This window comes from Cebus imitator, unplaced genomic scaffold (assembly GCF_001604975.1).
Source record: "Cebus imitator isolate Cc_AM_T3 unplaced genomic scaffold, Cebus_imitator-1.0 Scaffold181, whole genome shotgun sequence".
Lineage (NCBI taxonomy): Eukaryota > Metazoa > Chordata > Mammalia > Primates > Cebidae > Cebus > Cebus imitator.
The window spans coordinates 1769530-1796267 of NW_016107496.1; the positions used below are offsets into that span (position 1 = coordinate 1769530).

Here is a 26738-nt window from a genome sequence, read left to right on the forward strand (position 1 = left end):
AAAAAAAAAAAAAAAAGAATATTCCATTGTATGGACATAACACACTGTGCTTATTCATTCCTCTGCTGGTGGTCACTTGAGTTGTTTCTCCCTTTTGGCCACTGTGAATAGTGCTGCTATGAAAATTGGCATACAGTGATCTGCCTGAGTGTCTGTTTTCAGTTCTTTGGGGGTAGGTACCCTAGTAATGGAAGTGCTGGATTATTCAGCAATTCCATATTTAGCTTTTTGAGAAAACCCCACACTGTTTTCCATAGCAGCTGCAAAACTTTACATCCCCACCAGCAATATATGAGGGTTGCCATTTCTTCACATCCCTGTCAACCTTTCTTAGTGTCTGTGTTTTTATTATGGCCGTGATAGTGGGTGTGAAGTAGTATCCTGTCATGGTTCTTATTTGCATTTTCCTAATGACTAACAATGTTGAGCATCTTTTTATGTGCTTATTGGCCATTTGTATATATATTTTGGAAAAATATCTATTCACATCCTTTGCCTATTTTTAAATTGAGTTGTCTTTTTATTGTTTAGTGGTATGAGTTCCTTAGATATTTTGGAAACAATCTTTATCAGATATATGATTTGCTAATATTGTCTCCCATTCTATCAGTTGTTTTTTTCATTTTCTTGATGGTGTCCTTTCAAGCACAAAAGTTTTAAGTTTTGATGAAGTCCAATTTATCTTTTTTAATTTGTGCTTTAGACATCTGAATTGCCTGATTTGCCTTATTAAAGGTCAAAGAGACTTACCTCTATGTTTTCTGAGAGTTTTATTATTTTTATTTATTTAATTTTTGTAGAGATGGGATCTCACTATGTTGCCCAGGTTGGTCCTGAACTCCTGGCATCAAGTGATTCTCCTGCCTCAGCCTCCCAAAGTGTAGGGATTACAGGCATGAGCCACCAAGCTTGGCTGTGTTTTCTGAGAGTTTTAAGTTTTAACTCTTACGTTTAGGTCTTTGATCATTTTTGGTTAATTTTTGTTTAGGGGTCCAGATTCACTCTTTTGCATGTAGATAATCAAGTTTTCCAGGATCATTTGTTGAAAACAGTACTATTTCTCATTTCTCCTATTGCCCTGGCACCTTTGTTGAAAATCAATTGCCCATAAATATATGGGTTTATTTCTAGACTACCAATTCTATTCCATTGATCTATTACATCTATCCTTATGCCAGTTACACACAGTCTTCATGCTTGATACAGAGTATGAATGTAGCTTTGTAGTAAGTTTTAAAATCAGGAGCCTGTGTGGTGGCCCACACCTGTAACCTCAGCTACTTAGGAGGCTGCACTTGAGCCCAGGAGTTTGAGAACAGCCTGAACAACATAGAGAGACCCTGTCTCAAAAAAAATTAAATTTAAAAGAAAACAAATTCATATAGTTGGAAAGTGGCAGAACCAGGTGTGACCCCACAACTCTGCTATAAAAAAAAAAGTTTTAAAATCAAAAAGTGTGATTCCCACAACTTTATTCTTTTTCAGGATTGCTTTGGCCATTCTAAATCATGAATTACTTTCCTAGAAGGAAGAAAATATGTTACTATTAACAAAATCCTGCATATTCAAGTCATGCCAACCCAAATGCTATGTCTCCTAGGGAACTTTCCCATACTCACCATTTGGAATATTCCTTCCTCTGGACGTTTTGTTAGTACTCCTCTTACAGTGTTTTTTATTCAAATGAGGCTGCTGGGATCTCCAATCTTATTGGAAGATAAGCTTGTTGAAGGCAGGGGTCTTGTTCACTTGGAAGTATTTCTGGGGCCAGGCACAGTGGCTCACGCCTGTAATCCCAGCATTTTGGGAGGCTGAGGCAGGTGGATCACCTGAGGTCAGGAGTTTGAGACTAGCCTGGCCAACATGGCAAAACCTTGTCTCTACTAAAACTAAAATTAGCCGGGCGTGGTAGTGCATGCCTGTAGTCCCAGCTACTGAGGAGACTGAAGCAGGAGAATTACCTGAACCCGGGAGGTAGAGGTTGCACTGAGCTGAGATCACACCATTGCACTCCACCCTGAGCAACAAGAACGAAACTCCGTTTCAAAAAAAAAGAAAAATAAAAAGAAAGAAAGTATTTCCCATGGCCCCTGGCATGGAGCCCAGGACTGCTGTGGGGCTGAGGATTTGGTGAATGAATGAATGAATGAATGAATGGATAAGTAAAGGAATGCTATTGAGTCACTCAGCATTTCTATTCTGATCAGAACCTAGGCAAACATCCTTTACAAAGAAGCACTTGGGAAATTCATTCATTAAATTAATGGTCACACCTCTATTGACAAGCATAGTCATGTGTTGTGGTTCACTGGAGGTTTCTTTAGTTTATTACAGTCATTATAATGCTTGTCAATATGAGAAAAATGTGCCCAAATTACTTGAGAAATTGTGTGTGAATTGCACACTCAGGCGTTCCACAGCTAAGGCTCAGCCTCAATCAATATGGTAACCCAGTGACAGGTCTTATCAAACTCTGGATCTTGCTGAAGCTAAAATATTTTTAGCTTTTGAATTGTGCTCTGAACAGGTCTCTTAATTAATCTAATGATTTTCTTTGTTTAGAGGGATTAGTCCTAATTGATTCTAATATATGCTCCCAGAGATACATGCACTTATATATTCCCTTAAACAATCCCGACAAGAGAACTAGAGCGTCAAAACCTCTGTTCTCAGGAAGGGCACAGTCCAGAATTGGAGGCAGTACACCTATTTTGATTAGTGGGGTGAGTGCTTTGTCACATGGTGGGTCCAGAGAAGGAGTAAAGGATTCATTCTGCCTGGGAGGCAAGGCAGTGCCAGGCCACATCCCACATTTGAACTGAGCCTTGAAGCACGCCTAGGCCTTGACCAGGTAGAGACAAGGACTGGAAGGTTTCAGGCAGGTGGATAAAGTTCCCAGCAGAAGAAACAGCTAGAGCGAAGGCATGTTCACAGGCACATACTTGTACCAATACACACTCATACACTCAGCTGCATTCTTCACCCAAGAACCGGGCCAGCCTGAAACTGGCTGAAGGATGTTATTGTGTCCACCCGAGTCAGCTCACGGCTCGGAGGCCCAGAGGCCCTGGGTTGCAGCTGTCCTTTCCCCAGGAGGGCATTTAATATCTGCCATCCCCTGCCCACCTTACCACCAGTGGAGGCCCTCTCCCTGTCACCAGGTTGGACGTTCCCCTCAGGGTCCTTACTCACTGCAGAGTAAGTAACTGTGACTCAAATTCCAGGAGGCTCTGTGTGTCTGGGCCAGAGATTACTGGTCCTGATGAAGCTTGGGTATTGCAAGATGCAGAATTTTCCACCTCCCTGTGCCGGGGCCTTTGGCTGACCAGCCAAGCTGCGGCGGCAGAGAGGGAGGGCCTCCACAGCACTGTGGACGGCTGACGGTGTTGCAATTCTGTCCTCTAGTCAAAACATTGCTGAGAAACAGGCCCAAGGTGCTTTCTTCCATCGTTCAGGATGAGTATTTATTAATCATTGAAATTTAAAAATGTCTAAATTGTAATTGAAGTATACAAACATACTTTTAAATGCACGTCATTAGTGTGCAACCTGATGCATTTCCACCCACTGAATACACCTGTGTAACCGGAGCCCTGGTCCAGAAACAGAGCACGGCCAACACCCAGACTCTCCTTCCCCTCCAGGTGCTGCCTCCTCCAAGGGTGACCACCATCCTGGCTTGTAACAGCATAGATCAATTCCTTCTGGTTTTGTACTTTACACGAATGGAATCATATAGTATGGACTCTCTTGGCACTTACTCTTGAACAAACAGGTTGGTCAGAGACTCTGGAGAGAGAAGGCAAGGGGGTATTAAAAGACTGCTCTCATGAGGAATACGAACCTACAAATGTAAAATGGAGTAAATAACATGCATGAGGGTCTCTGTGGTTCCCGGGAGAGTAGGAAAAGCAGGTGGCCTGGTAGAAAGTGCTCTTGTTGGCAGGGTATGGTGGCTCACGCCTGTTATCCCAACACTTTGGGAGGCTGAGGTGGGAAGATCACAAGGTCAGGAGACTGAGACCATCCTGGCTAACATGGTGAAACCCCATCTCTACTAAAAATACAAAAATTAGCCAGGCGTGGTGGTACACACCTGTAGTCCCAGCTACTCAGGAGGCTGAGGCAGGAGAATCACTTGAACCTGGGAGGCGGAGGTTGCAGTGAGCCAAGAGAAAAGAAGAAAGTGCTCTGGTCCAGGAGTCAGGGACTTGTGCTCACATTTGATATGTATCCATGGTTTGCTGTGCAACCTTGGGAAAACCTCTTTCCCTCTCTGAACCTCAGGTATATCCCCTGCAGGGTTGGGGTGGTTAATTTCCTACCTTTTCACCAGAGGAGACACTGTTTATTATCTACCCCCACCCCCACTGCTGCCCTGGGTGCCATGCTTTGAAAAATGTTTCTGACTGAGCAGACTGCACGTGAGTGATGATTAATTCGTTTCCCCATTTCTTATTAACTGGAAGAAAGACCCATGGAGCAGACTCAGATCTGCAGCAGATAGCAAGTGGTGCCACCCTGGGTGGACAGAATTCCAGTCAAAAGCAGAGGCTCTTTCTGCCTGAGTGACTTGACTACAGCTTCATATCAGGGAAGTATTCAGAGCCTAGTGTACCCAGTGAAATATAGCAAATAGTTTGAAAACACTGAAACTATTGTGCAGCCCTAAGCTCTGGGCCCTGGGCCCAGGAACCACTGAGAAGACAATCACTAACTTTCCTTCCAGCTCTGATAAGTCAAAGGTCTGGGGTCACCCAGCTGTCCTTGAAATTGACTTCAGAGTTGTGGCATATGAAACCCCTCCCCTGACCTGGACCCCAACCCCATCCTATGCCCTTCACCCCAGCAGGGCCCCTGCCCAGCCCATTGCTGGAGTCCTAGGGGACCCAGGGCTATCTCATGTTTCTCCAGGGACTCTTTGGAAATTGCTGATAGGACGTAAGTCAGTAGAACACTATGATCACTTCTCCCTACAGCTCCAGGAAGCTCCCACTAGTCCAGGAAGAGAAGCCCTGGGGGCTCTACAGGAATGTGGCCTGGCCTCCAGGGGCCTCTCCTCCTGCAGTCCTGGCTGCCCATAGATCAGGCTCCAGGGCCTCACTCCCCTCTGTGTACCCCTGAGAGCTCTCTGCTTTCTAGCCCTGTTTCCATTTCTGTCCATGATCCTAGGATAGGGTGAAGTCTGCTTGAGGACATTAAACCCCCTTATGGGGAGCCAGAACCACACCCAGAATAAGTCAGAATGCGACTAGAGCTGGGAGCAAAGAGGGAGAGAGCTCATCGGGGAAGGACTTGGTCAAAGAGAGCTTCTTGGCCAGGCGAGATGGCTCACACCTGTAATCCCAACAATTTGGGAGGCCGAGGCAGGCAGATCACCTAAGGTCAGGAGTTTGAGGCCTACCTGGCCAACATGGCAAAACCCCATCTCTACTAAAAATACAAAAATTAGCCAGGCGTAGTGATGGGTGCCTGTAATCCCATCTACTCAGGAAGCTGAAGCAGGAGAATCACTTGAACCTGGGAGGCAGAAGTTGCAATGAGCCGAGATTATGCCACTGTACTCCAGCCTGGGTGACAGAGCAAGACTCCGTCTCAAAAAAAAAAAAAAAAAAGTGAGAGAGAGAGAGCTTCTTGAAGAAGGGAACTTATGGATGGATGCAGAAGGGGCCAGAGCTCTATGGAATGAGGGTGTGTGCCACAGGTGGGGACATTGCAGCTGCGACACTCTCCATGTAGTAGTCTGAGCAGTAAGAGGGTGTTCAGGAGTGACCAAAAGGTCACCTCTAGAGGAATGAAGTAGCCAGAAATTCACTAGGGTGATGAGGTAGGCAGGAGTGGTATGCAATGGGTCTGCTGAGAATGTAGAACTTGATATCAAGACACCCAACAGCCTCCATTGGATATTTAGACATGCTTGGGGCAGATAGCTGAATGGCCAAGGACAAACAGCCCAACAGTCCAGCATCTGATCCATTTTCACTGTCTGCAAGGCAGGTGGTGGGCTTTTGCACAATGAGCCATAAAGGGGATTGAGGGGTGAGGCCAGTGGTGTGACCTTGGGATGAAGGAATGCTTGCCTGCGAGTCCACCTGGGTAGGCTTCTTGAAAGAGCTGCAATTTCTGGAACAATGTGACAGTTGAGACAGAGGGCTTGGTTATAGGAAACGGTTTCTGAGCATGTTCTCTGGGCTGGCACAGCTCCAGAAAATAAGGGTGAAGAGCGGTGACCCCTGCCCTGAGGGCACTGGCCTTCTATGGAAGAAGGCAGACAATGGGCAACTGAGCATGGCATGGTTGAAGAGCTTGAGAAAGCTGTGATGGGGATGGGAAAGTGTCTAAAGTCAGCTGAGTCTGAACTGTGTTTTGACAGATAAATAGAAGTTCTCTGGCTGGGCTCCGTGGCTCGCGCCTGTAATCCCAGCACAGGTAGGCAGATCACCTGAGGTCAGGATTTTGAGATCAGCCTGGCCAACATGGAGAAACCCGGTCTCTACTAAAAATACAAAATTAGCCAGGCATGGTGGCGCAAGCCTGTAATCCCAGCTACTTGGGAGATTGAGGTAGGAGAATTGCTTGAACCTGGGAGGCAGAGGTTGCAGTGAGCCAAACTGTACCATTGCACTTTAGCCTGGGTAGCAAGAGCGATACTCCGTCTCAAAAAACAAAAAACAAACAAATAGAAGTTCTGAGGGGTGAAGTGGGAACATGCACACACACACACGTGCGCGCGCGCGCACACACACACACACACACACACACACAAACACACACACACATCGACCTTAGAGTGGGATCCCCGAAAGAAGACCCAAGGCCATCCAAAGCATAGCCACGATCACAAATACAGACATTGATCTCGGGGGCATAGGTGAATCATCCTGGGCACAGTGAGCCCAGCTAGGGCACAGCCTGGCCTCGGGCAGGAGCATGGGTGGTAGATGCAAGAGCGTGACTTTGGCCAGACCACTGGTGGGAACCCAGCAGGATGGGTTCCCTGAGACTGAGCAGCGCTGAGAGTGTGTGGCCATGGAGTAAGAGGCCAGTGAGGAGGGTGATGGTGGGACACCTGCAGTGGGAATTAGTGGCGGTTCAAGTCATGAAGGTGGGGTGGCAGTGGTGGCTGTGGCAGGGCAGCGCAGTGGGGTGGTTAGATGTGGGGGCTTCAGAGTCCAGCCATCCTAGTGATGGTTGTTACCACTTCAAAGACATCCAGGAACTCGGCCTAACACGTGGCTCCTGGAGGACTGGGGAGGGCAGGTCAGCATCACACAGGGAGCTTTCTCAAAGCGCATGTGCCCCCCAGCCCACATTCCCGCCCCTACTTCAGACAGCATGGCCTCCAGGGCAGGTGGACAAGCACAGTGCCAAGGCCCCACGGGTAATTCTGATCCATCCCTGACACCTTGTCTTTCTGCCCCAGAATGACCATCCCAGGAAGGTCATTGAAGAAAAGGAAGAAGATACTGTTCCTCTCAACTAAATAAACCACCTGCAGCTCAGTCCAGCCCAATTCAACAAACTAGCCTATTCATTCAACACGTTTTTCTCAAGCATCCACGCTGGGCGAGGCATTGGAGACCCAAGACCCAGCTCTGTACCTGTGGTGGGGAAAACAGTCCAACAGTGCTGTGCAGCTCTGTGATAAGGAAGACGAGAGTATTCTAGGGACACCCAGGAGGGGCAGTCTTGGCTTATCAGGGAACGCTTCCTAGGGGAAGAGTAGGTGAGGGCCAGGGGGCAGCCAGGAAGGTGAGTGATGGCCTTTCTGAAAGAAGCAGCCACCTGCACACAGCCTGGAGGCAAAAGAGCAGAGCCAGCTCCCAGAAGCACTGGGAATCCACGTGTGGTCTGCAGGTGAGCGGAGGCAGGGAGACCAGGGGGGTAGATTTCGGCCTGCAGGCAATCGGGAGCCAGGGAAGGCTCTTTCTGAGGGAGGCTGGGGTGCACCCCAGGGCCTGTGGGGAGAGACCCCTGCACTCAGAGGATGACTTTGTGGGCTGCCCTGGGCTTCTTAGCAAGAGATACTGAAGGGCTGAATAAAGAGAGCATCCGACTGGGCGCGATGGCTCACGCCTGTAATCCTAGCACTTTGGGAGGCTGATGCGGGAGGATCACGAAGTCAGGAGATCGAGACCAGCCTGACCAACATGGTGAAACCCCGTCTCTACTAAAAATACAAGAATTAGCCAGGCATGGTAGCGCATGCCTGTAATCCCAGCTACTTAAGAGGCTGAGGGAGGAGGATGGCTTGAACCCGGGAAGCGCAGGTTGCAGTGAGCCAAGATCGTGCCACTGCAGTCCAGCCTGAGTGACGGAGTAAGACTCCGTCTCAAAAAAACAAAAAAAAAAAAAAGAGAGAGAGAGAGCATTCATGCGCTCAGAGACGCAGGGCTGGATTCCTCAGAAACACAAACCCGGCTGTAGCTGACCCCTTCCAGGAGGCTGCATCCCCGTGCCCTGGGGCCCGCTGCAGGGATTGCTCTGGCAACCATGTGTTCAGCCATCACCATCCAGCTTTTCCCTGCTCTCCTCCCTCTTGGCTTCCTCTTCCCTCTCTCCCTCCCCACTCTTGGTGCAAAGTCTTTGGACAAGCCATCCGATTTCCTCCGCATCATCCTGAAACCTCCTCTCCCCTTCCTGGCCAACCTGGAAGCTCAGCTCTCTTTCTGCATGGTGACCGTCCAGTCTGTGTTCTGCTCATTCACCTTCTCAGGTCCAAAGGCCTTTCCTGCTCCATCGCCATCAGTTCCTCCCAAAGCCATGCCCTGCAGCCTGTGTTTCCCACGCCTGCATGTCCCCAAGCTTCAGTTGAACGCTTCTTTCTGGCTGCATCCCTCTGTGCTTCTGATGCTGGCTCCTTCATCCCCACCCACCTGTCCCCTGTCTCACTCACCTTGACCTCCAGGCCTCCCCCACCACTTTGCCCTCCTGGCCCAAGCTCCTCTGGCCTTCACACCTTCCCTATCTGCCATCCTCTGCCCAGTTGCCCACTGCGCCCACCCAGACACTCTAGGCTGAAGGAGTTGGCTGCCTTCCCCACTTCCAGCCCTGGGCCCCAGGGAGAACAGCAAGCCACAGGGCAGATCCTGGCCTCTTACCTTGAACAGGCTCTCCACTGCCCCACCCCAGCTCCACACCCCCTCCTCCCACTGCAATTATTCCAAACTCTCCCGTTTCTCCAGTCCCCCCACCACCCTTCACCAGTCTCCCTCTGAGCAGCTCATCTTCCTCCTCACTCACAGAGAAGACAGAAGCCCAAAGCCAGGAATGCCCTCCACTGCCGGCCACCCCACCTTCACATTTCTTTTTTTTTTTTATTGCTCACCCCACAAAGAGCACCTTCACATTTCAACATCAGGCACATCCCAATTTTCCTCCTTCCTCCTGAAGCACGGCCCTGGGCTGGGAGGAGCCCATGTTCTGGAGCCCAGCTCCCCATCCTCCCTGGGCACCGGCCTCCATCTGTCATCCTCCTCTGGCCTCCCTCTCCAACCTCACACTCTTTGCCAGCTCCTCCCATAATCCCCGCCATTCCCTACTTCTGCCCAACCTCCCATTCATTCCTACCCACAGCCTTCCGGCTTCTGCAACTCCCTAGAGCCTTCTCTAGCCCATCACAGAAGCATCTCGAACCCAGAACATCCAGAGCTCATCTCATCATTTCCCTCCAACCTGTCCCTCCTCCAGTGCTCTCAGTGCTGCTCAGTAAAGAACAGCAGGGCACACCTGCACAGCCAGCGGAATTCTGCACTCCCCACTCTCCCTCACCCCCAACCCAGACACCCTCCAAGTCCCCCGAAGGCTCCTGTTAAATATCCCAGAATCCATCACTATGTTTGTGCTGGGCCAGCATTGACCTTGGAAGCTCTGGCACGCTATTCATTCAGGTATTCGCTCAACAAGCACTGCTTGGAAAGCCCACCCATGCCGCACTGACTCAGCTTGCATTCACAGTTCCCCCTCGGGTAGTCGCTCCCCTTGGCACTTGACTTCTCCCATCCTAGCACCGTCGTTGACATGGGCTTCACCTTCGGCTTTGTCTTGCATTCTACCTGCCTTCAGGTTTAGCTGTGCCCCTCGCTACCGTCTCTGGCTTCTGTGGGCCTCCTCCTGGCCCGTCAGTGAGGTCTGTCAATGGCAATTATAAGGAGGAGTTGCAGTAGTTACGAGGGCTCATGGCAGCAGCGGTGGTGACGGGGAATGCCTGAGATGGGGCTGGGGGGTAATGACTCTATTAGAATTTCCTTAAGGACTTTTATTAATTTATGCAGTCAATAAACATTTACTGAGAACCTACAATGTGTCAGGCACTGAACTAGGCCCTGCGGATACGTCAGAGAGCAAAAAATATAGAATCCTCCTGGAGCTTACAGTGCAGTGGGGTAGACGTGTCATAATTATGATCAAGAGAGGCGCTCCACCAGGCACTCCACCAGAGTTGTACCTGGTGCTCTGAGCCTGTATCAGAGGCACTTGGTCCTCTCTGAGGAAGTGACAGTTATGCTGAGATCTGAAGGACAAAGATGTGTCAATTAAAAGAAAAGGGAGGGCTGGGCATCCCAAGATCAGCATATGCAAAGGCCCCTCAGGGAGCAGAGGTAACACACAGGACAAGAAACGTTGGGTGGGCTGTTGGGCGCAGTGGCTCACGCCTGTAATCCCAGCACTATGGGAGGCCGAGGCGGGCGGATCACGAAGTTAAGAGATAGAGACCATCCTGGCCAACATGATGAAACTCTGTCTGTACTAAAAATACAAAAATTAGCTGGACATGGTGGCACATGTCTATAGTCCCAGCTACTTGAGAGGCTGAGGCAGGAGAATCTCTTGAATCTGGGAGGCGGAGGTTGCAGTGAGCTGAGATCATGCCTGGCAACAGAGTAAGACTTTGTTTCAAAAAAAGAAAAAAGAAAAGAAATGCAGGGTGGGCAAGGACCATAAGGGACACACTTTTTGTTTTTGTTTTGAGATGGCGTTTCTCTCCTGTTGCCCAGGTTGGAGTGCAGTGGTGCAATCTCGGCTCTCCACCTCCCAGGTTCAAGTGATTCTTCTGCCTCAGCTTCCCAAGTAGCTGGGATCACAGGCGCCTGCTACCACAACCAGCTAATTTTTTGTATTTTTAGTAGAGACGGGGTTTCACCATGTTGGCCAGGCTGGTCTCAATCTCCAGACTTCAGGTGGTTCGCCTGCCTCGGCCTCCCAAAGTTTTGGGATTACAGGCGTGAGCCACTGCACCAGGCTGGGACATACTTTTTAACAATTGTAAGGTAACATACAAAACTCACCGTTTTAACCAAATCGAAGTGAACAACGCAGTGGCATTTACTAAATTCACAGTGATGTGCAGCCATCACAACTACCTGGTTCAGAATGTTTCACTGCCCGAAAAGGAAACCCTGTTTCACTCCCCATTCCTCTCTCACCCCGCCCCTGGCAACTATTTATCTATTTCCGGTCTCCATGGATTTGTCTATGTTGGACATTTTATCTATGTGGAATCATACAGTACCTAGACTTTTGTGCCTGGCTTCTTTCATTTAGCATAATGTTTTGTGTTCTTTTTAGATAGAGGTCTCACTCTGTTGCCCAGGTTGGAATGCAGTGGTGCAGGCATGGCTCACTGGAATCTTGAACTCCGAAGCTCAAGGGATCCTTCTGCCTCAGCTTCCCAAGCGGCTGGGACTACAGGTGCATGCCACTGTGCTCAGCTAATTTTTTATTTTTTTTGTGGAGCTGGGGTCTCGCTATGATGCCCAGACCGGTCTCAAACTCTTAGGTTCAAGTGATCCTCCCACCTTGGCCTCCCAAAGTTCTGAGATTACAGGCGTGAGCCACCATGGCTTCAAAACATAAAATGTCTTTAAGGTTTATTCGTGTTGTAGCAAGCATCAGTATTTCTTTCCTTTTCATGAATGAATAATATTTCACTGTGTGGCTATAGCACAATTTGTTTATCCATTTGTGTATTGATGGACATTTAAATAATTTCTACCTTTTGGCTATTGTGGTTAATGTTGCTATGAACATGTGTGTGCAAGTTACTGTCTGAACGCTAGATTTTGATTCTGGAGTGGAATTGTGGAATCAGATGTTAACTCTGTGTTTTACTTTTTAAGCAACAGCCCACACTCCTAATTGCATTACTTAAATTCAAGCAGTGGTGGTAAAGATAATATCTGAGCCGGGCGCGGTGGCTCAAGCCTGTAATCCCAGCACTTTGGGAGGCCGAGGCGAGTGGATCACGAGGTCAAGAGATCGAGACCATCCTGATCAACGTGGTGAAACCCTGTCTCTACTAAAAATACAAAAAATTAGCTGGGCATGGTGGCGCGTGCCTGTAATCCCAGCTACTCAGGAGGCTGAGGCAGGAGAATTGCCTGAACCCAGGAGGCGGAGGTTGCGGTAAGCCGAGATCGCGCCATTGCACTCCAGCCTGGGTAACAAGAGCGAAACTCCGTCTCAAAAAAAAAAAAAGATAACATCTGAGAATCATACTGTTGTTTTTCAATATTTACAGTTTCTTTTCATCTCTTTTTATGCAGGTTGTTTAAAGTGGAGGAGAACAAGCTGAGACGGGCCATCTCAGTAAACTGCCCCATAGACTGAATAAATTCATTTGTATTGCAAGCCCCACCAGGCCGGGGATCTTTGTCAGTTTCAATTCCTGGCATATTTCAAGTCTAGAACAGTGAGTGGCATATGGTTGGTGCTCACCATATGGCTGGTGCTCAATAAATATTTGTTGCATGAATAAATAAATACAATGAACTGCCTCAAATGTGCTAAAATCTCAAGAAAACAGACATTCATCAAGTAGAACCACAGGAGAATGGGCCGACATTGTAGCCAGAGGTGGATGGTTAGACATGGGAAAGGACTTCCCAGAACTATGGGACCCTCAACCCTTGGGGAAGCCTCAACTCCTATTCTTTTAACACCCGCCATGTGCAGGTACTTTTACAAATGTTTATATGGCAGCTCTGAGAGTCTGTGTGGCTGTGGAACCTGAATCCATCCCCAGGCTGCAGGTCATGCAGGCTTTGCTCCCGCCATGGGGACGGTGGTCCTCAATCCCAAGGCCAATGCTCAGCCCTGAGAATGCCTGGGGGTGAGGTCAGCTCAAGGGTACTCGAGGGGCCCTCAGAAGAGCTGTGGAAAATACACAATGTAACCGGAGGAGGAAGGAAGGATGGCAGCCGAGCGTGCAAATTGGAGGCTGATATTGAATTGCAGCAGAATGAGCAGAGGATTAGGTGCCCCACCTGGACCCACCCCAGAGAATACCAAGGCCTGGGCCAGCCCTTGTGAGAAGCTGCAGGCCAATTCCCAGGTGGAAGCCAGGCCCGATGAGCAGGGACAATGAGGCAGGGTGGGTGGTCCCAGGCAGGAAGACACCATTGATCTGGCTGAGGCCCTCCTTCCTGAGCCCTCCATCCTCAGCCTGGGCATCCCTCACTCACAGAACTCCTCTTGGTTCTGGGGGCAGAACTGGGGGGATCAGAGCCAAGTCAAGACCCTAGGCCAAGTTGCTGCCTTCAGAGAGAGCAGGGGAGAGGGGGATAGGAACATATCCAAATGCCCAGGATTCTGAGGGGTGGGGAAGGGGAAACTGCCTTGACTGAGTAAGTCAGAGAAGGCTTCCTGGAGGAGGGTGCAGGGTATGGGGCTGGGTTGAGATACAGGAAGATCTGGGTTTGAATTATAGCTTGGCTGCTTCCTAGCTGTTTGATCTTGGGCAAACCTTTCGTTCATTCTACGTATTTTGGAGTTTCTACTCCATGCCAACCATGTGTGAAATGTTGGGACAACAAAGGTGAATTAGATCCGGCTCTTGTCCTCAGAGCTTAAGCAAATCATCCGGGCGGCGTGACCCACGCTACAGTGGAGGTGGAATACTGGGCCGCAGGGCAGGGCCACAAGACACGGTGGGCAGCTTAACCTCTCTGAGCCTCCGTATCCCTAATCCACGTGATGGGGTTTGTAACCTCTTCTCACATTGTTGAGAGAAAAGGGTAAGCCTGACTCAGAGCTGTGGCAAAGGAAGGGCAGGGCAGGCTATGAGGACAGGCACCGCGCTGTCAGCAGCTGAGGTTAGGGAGGGGCAGGAGAGGGTGTAAAGCAGGGCGGGAGAGAGCAGGGCTCTGGGCAGAGGCTGAGCCAGGTCCTGCAGATCACCCAGTCGCTTGAGTCCCTGAATGCTGGAGTCAGACACTGGAGGGCCAGGACAGTTCAGCTGCAGCTCCTCTGAGCAGGGAGTCAAACAGGTTTGGGTGACCTTTGTGAGCAAGGTCCCAGGGTGTCGCTAGTTTCTACTTACTTCTCTGGTAATGACCCCGGTGCGGTCTGGCTCTGACAGTCACAGCTCCTCTCTCTCCCTATAGGGCAGAAGCAGACACCAGCTCTCCTGGACCAGCTGGTAAGACCTTCCCGGCTGCCCCCCAGGCCTGAGAGGAGGCGCCCCGAAGTGTGCATGGAAGCGCAGGGAGCTAGGAGGCTACACTGGCTCTGGGGCCTGCAGCCCAGACAGCCCCCGCCAGATGTAATGGGGGAGGAAGCCAGGGACCGGGAGGAGTTCAGAGGTCAGAGGAGGAACAGTGTCAGGAAATATGCCCTCCTCCAGCTCCTCCTCCCAGCTGCTCTCCCCTCCTGCTAGTGCCCACAATGGCTCCCGCTGCCTCCTGTAAGGAAGCTTTATTAGCCTACTGCCTGTACTCCTTCACACCACAGCGCTGGCAGGACCCCATTAGTCCGCTTATTCAACCCTCCCGTGGTGCACAAACCCTTGCCAAGCAGGTAGAAACTCACCATTTCACAAAGCAGCGTCATTAGAAAGGTTTCCCTGGCCCTATCCCCCCACACCTAATCTTTGTCCAATGTGGGCAGACTTGTTCCTGGCCCCTTCTCATCCCACCAATGCACAAACACGCCTGCTCCCTCTCTCCAACCAGGCTCCAAGAACCAACCTCTCCCCTGAATCAGGTCCCTGAGGACCACCACATGGCTGCAACACAGAGGGTCGGGGGCAGGGCACAGGTGGGCTTAGCAGGGTATAAAGGCTGGCAGTTTGCTCATTGATTCACTTGACAAGCATATACTGTGCACCTCTGAAGGGCCGGGCCCTGTGCTAGGCGCTGTTGCCATGGTGAGCAAATCCAGAAATGGACCCTGCCTTCTAGGAGTTCACGGTCCAGAGAAGAAGTCCGACACTGAACAGAGAATCACATCTGTGAGCAACACAAAAGGCAAGGCAAACCCAGGCAGATGCTCCCTCCCGGGACTCTGTGTTATAGGCCTACAGAAAGCCTCTCCCAGAGAAAAAGCGATTTTTCAGCCAGAACCTCCAGCAGTGGCTTTCAGACTGTGAGTGGCAACACATTTGTGGGTCATAAAATCAATTTAGTAATTGTGACCTGAATTACTTGTTAGTGAAATGGAGAGGAATTTAAAATATCACACTTAGGAAATACTGTCTTGTGAAATGTTAGTTTCAGTTATCTATCTGAAACTAACATTTCAGTTATCTATCTGAAACATGTCTGAGAGATCATGTTTATGTGTTAGGAAATTAAACATATTTCTTACTGCAGGTCTCAATCAAAAAGGTCTGAAAGCCACTGGCCTAGAGTTTGAGGAAGAGTTAGCCATGAGAAATGGTGGTGACACAGGTTCCACAGAGAAGAAACAGCAGGTGTCAGGCTCTGAGATGAAAGGGCTAGAAGGGGGACACACCAAGTCCAAGCTCTGGCCTTGTCTCGTGGGTAATGGGAAGGCACGTAAGGTTAGTGAGATCCCATCTTCTTCATCCCTGGGCCCCACCCCATGGGCAGGAGGGAAATGGCAGGAAGCTGTCTTTGTGTCTCCCCAGGAGCCTGGACCTGTGACCTTCTCTGACTCCACCTGGGCTTCAATTGTCAGGACCTCCTGGCCTTCGAGGTAGGGTTTGGAGGAAGAAGTCAGCCTATTATGGGGAGAAGGCTTGAATTTCTATATTCATAGCTCGTCTCTGTCACTTACTAGCCTTGTGATCATGGGCAACTTGTCTAATCTCTTTGTGCCTCAGTTTCCTCCTTTGTAAAATAGGTCTCATAGAACTCATCCCCTAAAGTCCTTGTGAGGATTTAGTTTGTTACCCAGATGTCCGCAGGCCTCCAGTAAAAGAATATGTTTTTAGTATAAGTATGTATGTCCCAAATATTGCTTGGAATATGCTTATACTAACAAAATCATTTGTTGCTTATCTGAAATTCAAATTTATCTGGATGTCCTGTATTTTATCTGGAAACCCTACACAGAAATCAAATGTCTCACGCTGTGTCTCAGAGCTGCATGGATCCAATGCCCTCCATCCTTCAGAGGCTGTCTGAGGCCCTGGGTACGACTCCCACCCTCCTCTCTTGCCAGCCGGCGGCCGGGGCAGGAGGGCTGCTCGCTTCACTCCATCCTGCTTTGCTTGGTCCCTTCTCCCTCAGTCCCCAAAGCACCAGCCTCACAGGCCTGCTGTGTGACCCACTTTTACCGACCTTTCAGGGAGAGTAGAGGGCATTTGTGACTCAGCTCTCAGAGCAGGAAACACACCTCTTGTCAACTGTCAGACAGTGCTGCTTTGAATTCCCTCACAGTGCTCAGCAGGGGGCGTCATTGCCGGCCAAAGCCACCCACCACTCAACCCTGTCGAGCCCCCAGACACCCTTCTCCACCTCCCCTTTTTCACCCCCCTCCTCCTCTTTTAAACCACCAGCGAACAACACCCTAATCCATGTCTTTATTATTCAAAGATCTTAAGCACCCTTTCCCACCTCGTTCCCACCTTGATTGTTTCAGGGAGTGAGTTAGGGATTTACCTTTACAATCAAAAAAGTCATCTCAAAGCCAGACTACTGGGCTTCTAATTCAGCCTTCCCACTTACTAGCTGTGACATCTCAGGAAAGTTACTTAACCTCTCTCTCTGCCTCATTTTCCTCATCTTTAAAAAACAGGATGTTAATATTTAGCTCCTAAGACGAGTGAGAGGATTTAAGAGAGCTGATATATCCGAGAATGTCTAGAACAGTGCGTGGCAGAATGGGCATCACACATGAGTTTAATCTTGTAACTGCTGTGTTTCACCAGTTCTAAGGTGTATCTCATTTCTCATCATAAGAGCTCTTCCAGTTGTGTGGCAGCTGGGAGTGGCTGTCATTGCTGGTGCGTAACTAAGTTTGGTCAGGTGAGTGCCATGCCTTCAGCTTAACTGCTGTTTAAAATGTCTTCAAAAAGGTTACACTGTGGTTTAGCATTTGAACATAGTTATTGCGAATGCAGAAAGGCAGGGAGACAGAAGAGCGGAGCAAGATTTTGATATTAGTGAAGAAGTTGTCGTTGAAGAATGACCACAATTTCATATTTTCTTGCAAATCAGCAGCCAAGTGTTTTATGAGACCTAAGAAAAGAAGAACCTCTCCTGAAGCAATCCAGGGACAGAAAAAAAAAGAAAAAGAAAAAAGAAAAGAAGAGCCTCATAAGTAAATGGAACTGTTGTGTGGTGTTGTTTTATTACGAAGAAAAGGGCAAAATGACTGCTAGTCACACGTGAAGCGAGGAAACACCGGCAATAAAGCTTGCAGAATATCTGAGGCTTGAAAATAAATGCTGGGAACAATAGTGGACAATCTTTTAAAGAATGGCACATTGCCAGTGCTCCTGATGGCACAGAAGGTGATACCGTGTAGGAAAACATCAAGGGCTCTGAGTCAAAGAGGGTTTCGGGAAAATTGGGCTCTGAATGTGAAGAAATTTGGGGACTATTTTAGCCAATTTGTTTTGCCTGTAATTTCCTTTCATACATGCACAAGAGCAATTTTAACTTTAAAGACTGATATCTAAATGAATCTAAAATACATTTTTTTTTTTTATGCAGGGTCTCACGTTCACCTGGGTTGGAGGGCAGTGGTGCAATCTCAGCTCAATGCACCTTCTGCCACCCAGGCTCAAGCAATCCTCCCACCTCAGCCCGGACTCCAGGTGCACACCACTGTCCTCAGCTAATTTTTTGTGAGTATTTTTTTGTAAAGACAGGGTTTTGCCATGTTGCTCAGGCTGGTCTCAAACTCCTGGGCTCAAGTGATCCACCCACCTTGGCCTCCCAAAGTGCTAGGCCACCAAGCCCAGCCTAAAAGACTTCTTTCAATAAGTAAAATTGAAAATGGTGAGAAATCAACTTGGGGTTCATTTTCCTTCTCTGGTTTTAAAAAATTATTGTTTTTAATTGTAGTAAGATACACATAACATAAAATGTACCATCTTAACCATTTTTAAGTGCACAGTTCAGTGGCATTAAGCACATTCACATTGCTGTGAATCCATCAGCAATTTTTGTCATGTTTTAATTAATAGATTAATAGTGCATCATAGACACATCGATTTCCTAAGACACAGTGTAGTGGCTGCTATAGAAAAAATGCAGCCATCCCTCCAAGATAGCAGAGCTGCCAGCCAGAAGCACAGCCCAGCCTCGTCAGCTTTGATGGAATGAAATGACTTTCCCTTCTCCCTGGAATGAAGGGAAAGTCAAATGCAAACACAGGCACGAGCTGGGTCATTCTTGGCCCCTTCCCCTCCTCCCAGACTAGGGGCCAGATCAGAATGTGAGTCCTGACTACTACTGTAAGCTGTGCGGCAAGTCGCACTCTCTGGAATCCATGTTCTCATTATGTAAAATGGAATCCACAGGCAAGATACTCTCTAAGATCCCATCAGATTCTAAGTGTGTGATTGCATGATCGAATGACGACACAACACACACACCACCACAAACATATGCAAATTCAAGTTGGGGCTTTGTGGACTCCAAGGAGAAGCTGTCACACCTATTCTGGTTTATTGGGAAGCAAGAGATTTCACCCGCCTGGATTAGGAGTGGTTCTTCCCAGAATCAAGGATCAGTGGGGTCACTGTCTCAAGATTGCGAACACCTTGACCAAAGGAGGAGAGACTGGAAAGGGTGTGTGGCCCATCGGAGAGTACACAGCAACTTGATTGTTGGGTGTGGATTTAGAAACCACTGTCACAGCTTCGGTTCCTATGAGGTCCAAAGAGAAGGTTTTCCAGGGACCGCTGGACTGCATTTGAGAAGCAGTAAGATAACGAATGGGAAAGTATTTTGCAACTGAGAATGTATCAAACATATATATGGGGACTCCCAGGCTCAGTCCTGAACCTGGCCAGGTGGGGTGGACAATATGTTGGAGGGTCAGGAGAAGTCATACATGAAGCCACAAAAGGAAGGAGTGGGGAAGGCATGTTCCCTGGGTGGGGAGAGAGGCACACCCAAGCCAGACCCCTCTGAGTCCTTGTCTCTTCCTCTGTGCGGAGTCTGGAAGTGGGCCCCAGATCCCCTTCACATGACAGGGATCTCCCTCTCCCTCAGATCTTCTCCTGAAGTTGGGAGGGATGGCTGAGGGAAGAGTGCCAGGGCATCTGGTGCCTATGAGTCAGGCCCGGTGTGAGGCACTGGCAATGTATCGGAAAACAACCCCACAGGAATCCCTGCTCTTTCGGAGCATCCCTTCTGTATGGGTAATTTTTATTCTTTCTTCCTCCCCTTCCTCTTCCCCTTTCTCTTCCTCCTCCTCCTTAATAGCAGGAGTCATGAGTCCCCATATATATGTATGATACATTCTCAGTTGCAAAATACTTTCCCATTCATTATCTTACTGCATTCTCAAAACAACTTTATGGGGTAGGCATCAACATTCCCATTGCCCAGATGAGGAAACTGAGGCACAGAGTGTGGCTCGGCAGTATGGGGTGTGGCAGAAAGCTCCAGACCAGGCTCCAGTCCCAGCTCAGCCACTAACCTGCTGGAGCACCTGGACAAGTCACTCCCCTTCCTGGGCCTGTCCTCACCCCTCCTCCCCACCCCACACTCCCATGATACGACACAAGGCGCTCCACTCCAGTCTCCAATTCCTCCCAGATTTCTGTTCCTGGGACTGTGACTTGCCCAGGGACCTGCTGTACAGGAGCTAGAGCAGGATGCAGGAGCCCGTCCTCCTGTCCCCACTCTGAGACCGACCCTGCTGTGAATCCCCAGGAGAGGGAGTAAAGCTGGAGGGATTAGGGAAGGGCCAGTGAGTGGGGCTGGGGAAACTGCTAGACTTGAACGCCTCCAGGACCCCAGTGGCCACAGCAGCATTGATGGCAAGAGGCAGCATTGCCCAGATGCCAGGCTGAGTAGACACCAAGGCCAGAGAGCTGCTTATCAGGCATCACAGCTGCCCAATCCTGCACCGCTCACTGTCCCACAGAAATGTCTTTCTCCTGTGGCCAGAGTGTCCCTGAGCTCCCCTGAGTTCCTAGTACCTGTCACAGCTTCTGGGACCCCAACACATGAGTGTGCAAAGACCTGTTCTCCTCAAAGTATAAATAATACTGCGAGGAAGGGCTGATATTCATCGATCACCTACTGTGGACCAGGTGCTGCTCTGAGCACTTGACATACATGGTTCCATGCAATCCAAGCCCCAATCCACCGGGTCAGTTTTATTCTCCCCATTTTACAGAGAAAGACAAGAAAGGTTAAGCCATGTAGATGGAACAGGCTGATGCTGGAATGGACACCCTCAGCTTCCTCAGCCACCCCCAGGTTGACTCCATCACTGAGGCCCAGGGTCCCAGTGCCCCACAGCTCTGGGAGCTGCTATTTGGCAGGGGCTCCCAGGAGAAGGTGAAGCTTAATGATTTATGGGTGATTAGCTCAAGAACGCAAGCACAGAAGAGACAAACCTTTCTGCCTTGGAGATGTGTTACAAGCCAACCAGTTATTTTCCATCCCTGTGAAGCAGGGATAATTGGAGGTCTGACGGAAGAGCTTCCCAGTCCCCAGAAGGGGCAGCGCTGATGCACTCTCTCTTAGTTTTGAGTAAGGTGTTGCCCCTGCCTTGGTCAACAGTCTGAGTGAGAGAGAGGGCCACTGGGCACCATCCCCACCAGAGGTTCCCATTCACGAGACCCCATGGGTGCTGGGGGAGGCCCTGGGGCAGCAGGCCTGGGGTAACCAAGGGAACAAACACGGAAAACCAGGGACGGCAGTCCTTATCTGGAGCTCATTAAATGGGGAACATTAGTCAGCTGTGAAGGCCAAGATGGGGTGATAGGCACGCGGGTGGGCTGGGAAGGACCACGGGGGCAGAGGCCGCCATGGAGGAGAAGAGGTATTGGCCTCAACAACTCCACCTCCCGGCCATGTGCCAAGATCCAGGGCGGAAGGACCCTATAAATGCCCATGACCCAGGCTCCCCAGAGGCCTTCAGAAAGAGAGGAGAGAGAGTGAGAGAGAGTGCAGGGAGCCTCCTGGCCCTGTGACGGCTGGGCCAGCCACACAGGGCTTAGCATGTGGGAGCTCCGCTCCATAGCCTTCTCCAGGGCCGTGTTCGCAGAGTTCCTGGCCACGCTCCTCTTCGTCTTCTTTGGCCTCGGCTCGGCCCTCAACTGGCCACAGGCCCTGCCCTCTGTGCTACAGATCGCCATGGCATTCGGCCTGGGTATCGGCACCCTGGTACAGGCTCTAGGTCATGTAAGTGGGGCCCATATCAACCCCGCCGTGACTGTGGCCTGCCTAGTAGGCTGCCATGTCTCTTTTCTCCGGGCCGCCTTCTACGTGGCTGCCCAGCTGCTGGGGGCTGTGGCCGGGGCCGCTCTGCTCCATGAGATCACACCAGCAGACATCCGTGGGGACCTGGCTGTCAATGCTGTGAGTAGCTACAACTTTGCCATCCACAAGGGGCAGATCCTGGGGAATCCCTTGTAAGGGATGAGATGGGAGGGAAGGGCTCTGGGTGAGGTGGGGAGAGAGATGGAGACAGAGGCAGAGAGAGAGAGAGAGAGAGGCTGGAGCCAGGACCACAGCCACCATAGGAGGCTCAGGATAAAAGGAGCAAGGATGCCAGAGCAAAGGCAGGATGCAGACAGACTGCTGGCTTCTTCTGTCCTGAGCGTCATGCAGGAAGAGCTGCGTGCGGGTTTCTGTTAGGCTCAATGCCTACATTACAGTGAGGACCAGGCTTTACCTTAGCAGGGGTTGGTGTCCCAAGCAGACATGCTTTCCAAGCTGCGGGGTGCCTTGGAGTGCTCGTCACAGGGTCCTCAAGAGAGAAGAGGGACCCAGTATTTCTTCTACCTCAAGGGTGTGCAGGCCCCATGGCAGGTGCCCCTTACCAGCCAGGCACAGACACACCACAGCCCTGCAAGCAGCGATGAGCATTCTCACTCCTCCAAACCCTGAGGACGTCCCTGAAGCCCACGAATTGGCTGCTGATTACACGATACAGGGGATAACTGGGCCCCGTGGGCCCTTTGGGAGCTGAGGGTGCCACAGTCCCTTCCTCCATGTCCCACCCACTTCCTCTCTCAGATCTGTTCAGGTCCTGTGAATCCAAGGAACACGAGAGTGGAGGAATGACCTGTGCCTCCTGCAGATCAACTCTCACTCTGTACCCCCATCCCAAGCCAGGACAGCAAGTGCCTCTTTTGTGCCTCAGTCTCCAGTATTTCTTGGCCTGTTCCATCCCTGGGCCACTGGACAAGAGTCTCAATGTTTCTGATGAGTTCTGCACAATTTCTATGGCCACCTCCTTCTCTGCACAGGTGGCCCTTCCTCATTTTTTTTTTAAACTGAATCTCACTTTGTTGCCCAGGCTGGAGTGCAATGGTGCAATCTTGGCTCACTGCAGCCTCCGCCTCAAGCCATTCTCCTGCCTCAGCCTCCTCAGTAGCTAGTATTATAGGAGTGTGACGCCACACCCAACTAATTTTTAGTAGAGGATTTCACCATGTTGGTAAGGCTGGTCTCGAACTCCTGACCTCAAGTGAGCCACCACACCTGGCCTCTGTTCTTTAAAGAGAAAAATACGATGAGGCTGGGGGCCAAGGGCCAAGGAAAGGCTAGGTGGGCAAGCTGAGGAGTGGGCTCATTTCCACTGAGAACAAAATAGTTCAGTTTGCAACAAGAAGAAGTCCAGTTAGACTGAAAGAGGAGCTTCCTGAGAGCATGGCCAGGGAGTCCTTCTCTAACAGCAGGGCACTGGGAGCACTAAGAGGCCATGGGGAACATGCTGTCCTCCTCCTCCGTCATTTCACAGCTGACTGGGGCCCTCGGAAGAGAAAGAGCGGGGAGGGCTCCTCCATGCCACTGCTCAGTATTTATCACCTTGAGGGCCTGGGGAGAACCCTGCCTGGCTGGAATGGGGCAGTGGTGGGACCAACTTTCCCTGAGGAAAAGGAGAGCCAGATGACCCTCAAGACCATCCCACATGTTCCTCTGAGGACACTGAGAGACAGCCTGGTCAACAGGAAGTTATCACTGGCATGCACCAGTCCTGTGCCAGGCCAGCCATCATCTCAGCCTTGGTACAACACTATAAGGGAAATTCTGTGATTCCCCCCTATTCTGAGTGGTAAATTGAGGCTCAACAGTCAATTGACCCAAGTCACAGAACCAATAAGTCATTTCCAGTCCTCACACAGTCCTCCAGAATCCATTTTGTTAGCCCATTTCACAGAAGGAGAAATGAGGCCAAATTAAATAATCCCATGGCAAGTCAGAGGCCTCCAAAGTGTCTGCTTCCAAAGCTCTTTTCACTGTCCTCTAGAGGCACTGCACTGGGCAACAGGAGGGACTGAAGTTAGACCCTAGAGAGACCAAGGGTTCCAACTTGATGTCTCAGGCCCAGGGGTGGGGTTTCAGGGGCTGGGGAAAGAGCGTGGGAGCTGACAGCTGTCAGTGTTGCACCCGGTGCAGGGCCCAGCCCCAGAAGGCAGGGTGTAGGGTACAGGGTGACAAACCCAAGGAGAAATCCAGTGCTGGGTGCAGCCCAGTTATGAAATCACGTCTTTACTCAGCCCTGAGTTCTCTCCTTACCCAAGGCAGGGTCTGCTGAGACCATGGACAGCCGACACGGGTGTGGAGGCATTGCCTGGCACAGCTCCGGGGCCCTCACCCCTACCTCCAGAGGATGTGCAGGGAGTAAACCCACAGGGCAAATCTGAGGTCTGAAAGGCGGTGGGGAACAGGCAAGGGTTAGGGAATGAAGTTATGCTGGACTCAGGGGGAAGGGGCACACTAGGACCATCCCCAGGACCTGAGTCCCTAGACCGTGTCCCAGGGAGCCATTTGACCTCAGGAAGTAAGGCCACGGGCCTCTCATTGCACAGGTTCTGATGGTCTAGAGAGAGGGGAAGGTCTTCCTGCTACCCGGCCCAGAGCTTCCTGTGGCAGTTGAAACCTCTTCCCTTCTTGCTCTTTGGGAAACAGAAATTCTGGATCTCAGCATCCTTTTCCTCTCACGCTGCAGGCTCCCAACCTCAGCCCCGAATCCAATGGGCTGAATAGTTGGTTTTCCTACCTCTGGCAGGGGGACCATGGGTGTCCTGGGGGATCATGGGCTGCCTTTGGGCCAGGGCCCAGGAAGAAGGGATCAGTCATTCCAGCTAAGGTGTCTGGCAAGCCCGGGTGTTCTGGCTCCCAGCCCAGAGGCCCTCCTGGTGCCTCGACTCCAGGTGGACAGGAAGATGGAGCCCGAGAAGAGAATGTGCTCAGTGTCCCCCCACCTGCCTACTCTGTCCCCAGCTCAGCAACACCACGACGGCTGGCCAGGCAGTGACAGTGGAGCTCTTCCTGACGCTGCAGCTGGTGCTCTGCATCTTTGCCTCCACCGATGAGCGCCGTGGAGAAAACCCAGCCACCCCTGCTCTCTCCATAGGCTTCTCCGTGGTCCTGGGCCACCTCCTCGGGGTAGGTCACCACCACGGGTTCCAGCCTCCCTGAAGGGACAGACACAGAGACGACTCTAGAGACAGACACAGAGACCCCAAGAGGGACACATACGCAGAACTCTCAAGAGGAACAGACACCCCAGAGGTTTGACTCCCAGATACCCCAGAGGGACAGATATCACTCCAGCCCCAAAAGAATACAGAGCTCTGTAAATAAGACGTGAAGTTAAGTGAGGTTAATCGTCCATCATGTGGCTTCTCTTTAGGCTGGGGTCGAGGACTGGAGGGTGGGGCGAGGACTTCCTGCCCTGTCCTCACCTCCCTTCTCTCTTTGATTCCACCTCCCACTGCAGATCCACTACACCGGCTGCTCTATGAATCCCGCCCGCTCCCTGGCTCCAGCTGTCGTCACTGGCAAATTTGATGACCACTGGGTAATGGTTGAAACCCCCTGCCCTTCCCTTCTCTAAAAACCCACTTTAGAGGGAGAGCAAGGGCTGGAATCGCGTGGGATGGGGGCTCAGCAGCGGTACCTCAAACCCTCCACACTCCTCCTGGGGTCCTGGGGAGCCTAGGTTCTGCCCCTTGGATCTGATGTCAAAGACTCAGTTTCCACATCTGTGAATGAGGATGATAACAGCTTACCTCCCTGGCTTCTTGGGAACAGTAAGTGAGGTTGCTGGTGTCACCTAGATAATGCAGTGCCTGGCCCTTAGATCTCTGTTAAGTGGTCATATTTATGCTAGCTAACCCTTTATTTTTAGTATTTAGCACTTATCTGGTGCTTAGTATGTGGTGGGCCTTGTTCTGAATGCCTTGCAAATATTAACTCATTCAGTTTTCACAGCCACCCTCGGAGGTAGGCATTTTTACAGTGAAAGGAGACTGAGGCACAGAGAGGGCAAATAACTTGTCGAGGTGCACACAGCATTTAAGTGGTGGTATCAGGATTCACACACAGGCAGTGGCGTCAGAATTCGCACCCTTAACCCCGCAATGACCAGTCTTCCCCAGTAGCTGATGTTTTCTCCGCTAATCACATAAATAAGCATTTTACTAGAATAACGGTGGGGAGGAGGGGTGCAGCCGCAGACTGAGGCTCCGCGTGCCTGTGCCGGCGCGGGTGCCAAGCCACCCTCTCCGCTCGCCTGCAGGTCTTCTGGATCGGACCCCTGGTGGGCGCCATCCTAGGCTCCCTCCTGTACAACTACGTGCTGTTCCCGCCAGCCAAGAGCTGGTCGGAGCGCCTGGCGGTGCTGAAGGGCCTGGAGCCGGACACGGACTGGGAGGAGCGCGAGGTGCGGCGGCGGCAGTCGGTGGAGCTGCACTCGCCGCAGAGCCTGCCGCGGGGCAGCAAGGCCTGAGGGCCGCCCCGATGAAGCCCCGTGGGGCCCGAGGCGGACGGGCCCACCCCGCCCCTACTCTCCCCCAGGTCTGAGGTTGACCCCCAGCGCAGAGTAGCTGCTTTCCGGACGTGCCCGCGGAGGCCAGTGCTGTGAGCAGGCAGAGAGGAGGCTGCGGGGTCGGGGAGCCCTGGGCCGGCAGCTCCCCTGCCCTGAGTCTGTGGACACGGCGGTGGATCCTCCAGCCTTTTGCAGGGAACTGGGAACTCGGAGGGCTGAGCTAGGGAGGGAGGCAGGTGGGGGGGGGGGGAAGAAGGAAGCTCTGGAGAGCCTGCACCCAGGTAGCGGGTAGGGAGTGTACAGACCCCTGCCTTGGGGGTTCTGGGAACGGTGCAACTGGTTTCACTAGTGTGCGAGTGCTGTGTTCATCCCCGAGTTCTCCTTTGTCCTCACGTGCAAGGTTGTGGGTGCCCCTGAGTGTGAACAGGTTTGCCTGCGTTGGTGCAAGTGTGCATGGCTGGGGACTTCTCACTTCCCCTTACACCCCTTCCTCACCAACATGTCACAGATCCGCTTCCTCTGCAATGGGTGAGTGTGGGTGCCAGTCATCCCCAGGAGAAGGGGAAGAAAGGAAGGAGGAC

At 51.0% G+C, this 26738-nt stretch overlaps 1 protein-coding gene and 1 long non-coding RNA gene across 2 annotated transcripts; both read left to right on the forward strand.

The window, feature by feature from the left end:
- Window positions 1–14190: 14190 nt before the first annotated feature.
- LOC119473737 lies at window positions 14191–17500 on the forward strand. The gene is made up of 5 exons (XR_005202956.1): window positions 14191–14267; window positions 14385–14419; window positions 15180–15363; window positions 15869–15936; window positions 17403–17500. It is a non-coding gene; the product is annotated as an uncharacterized LOC119473737 (long non-coding RNA).
- A 3016-nt stretch (window positions 17501–20516) lies between these two features.
- AQP2 (aquaporin 2) lies at window positions 20517–26126 on the forward strand. Its single transcript, XM_017545804.2, has 4 exons — window positions 20517–21734; window positions 24609–24773; window positions 25108–25188; window positions 25909–26126. The coding sequence occupies exons 1-4, from the start codon at window positions 21375–21377 to the stop codon at window positions 26116–26118; spliced, it is 816 nt and encodes a 271-aa protein (XP_017401293.1). The 5' UTR covers window positions 20517–21374; the 3' UTR covers window positions 26119–26126.
- Window positions 26127–26738: the final 612 nt, after the last annotated feature.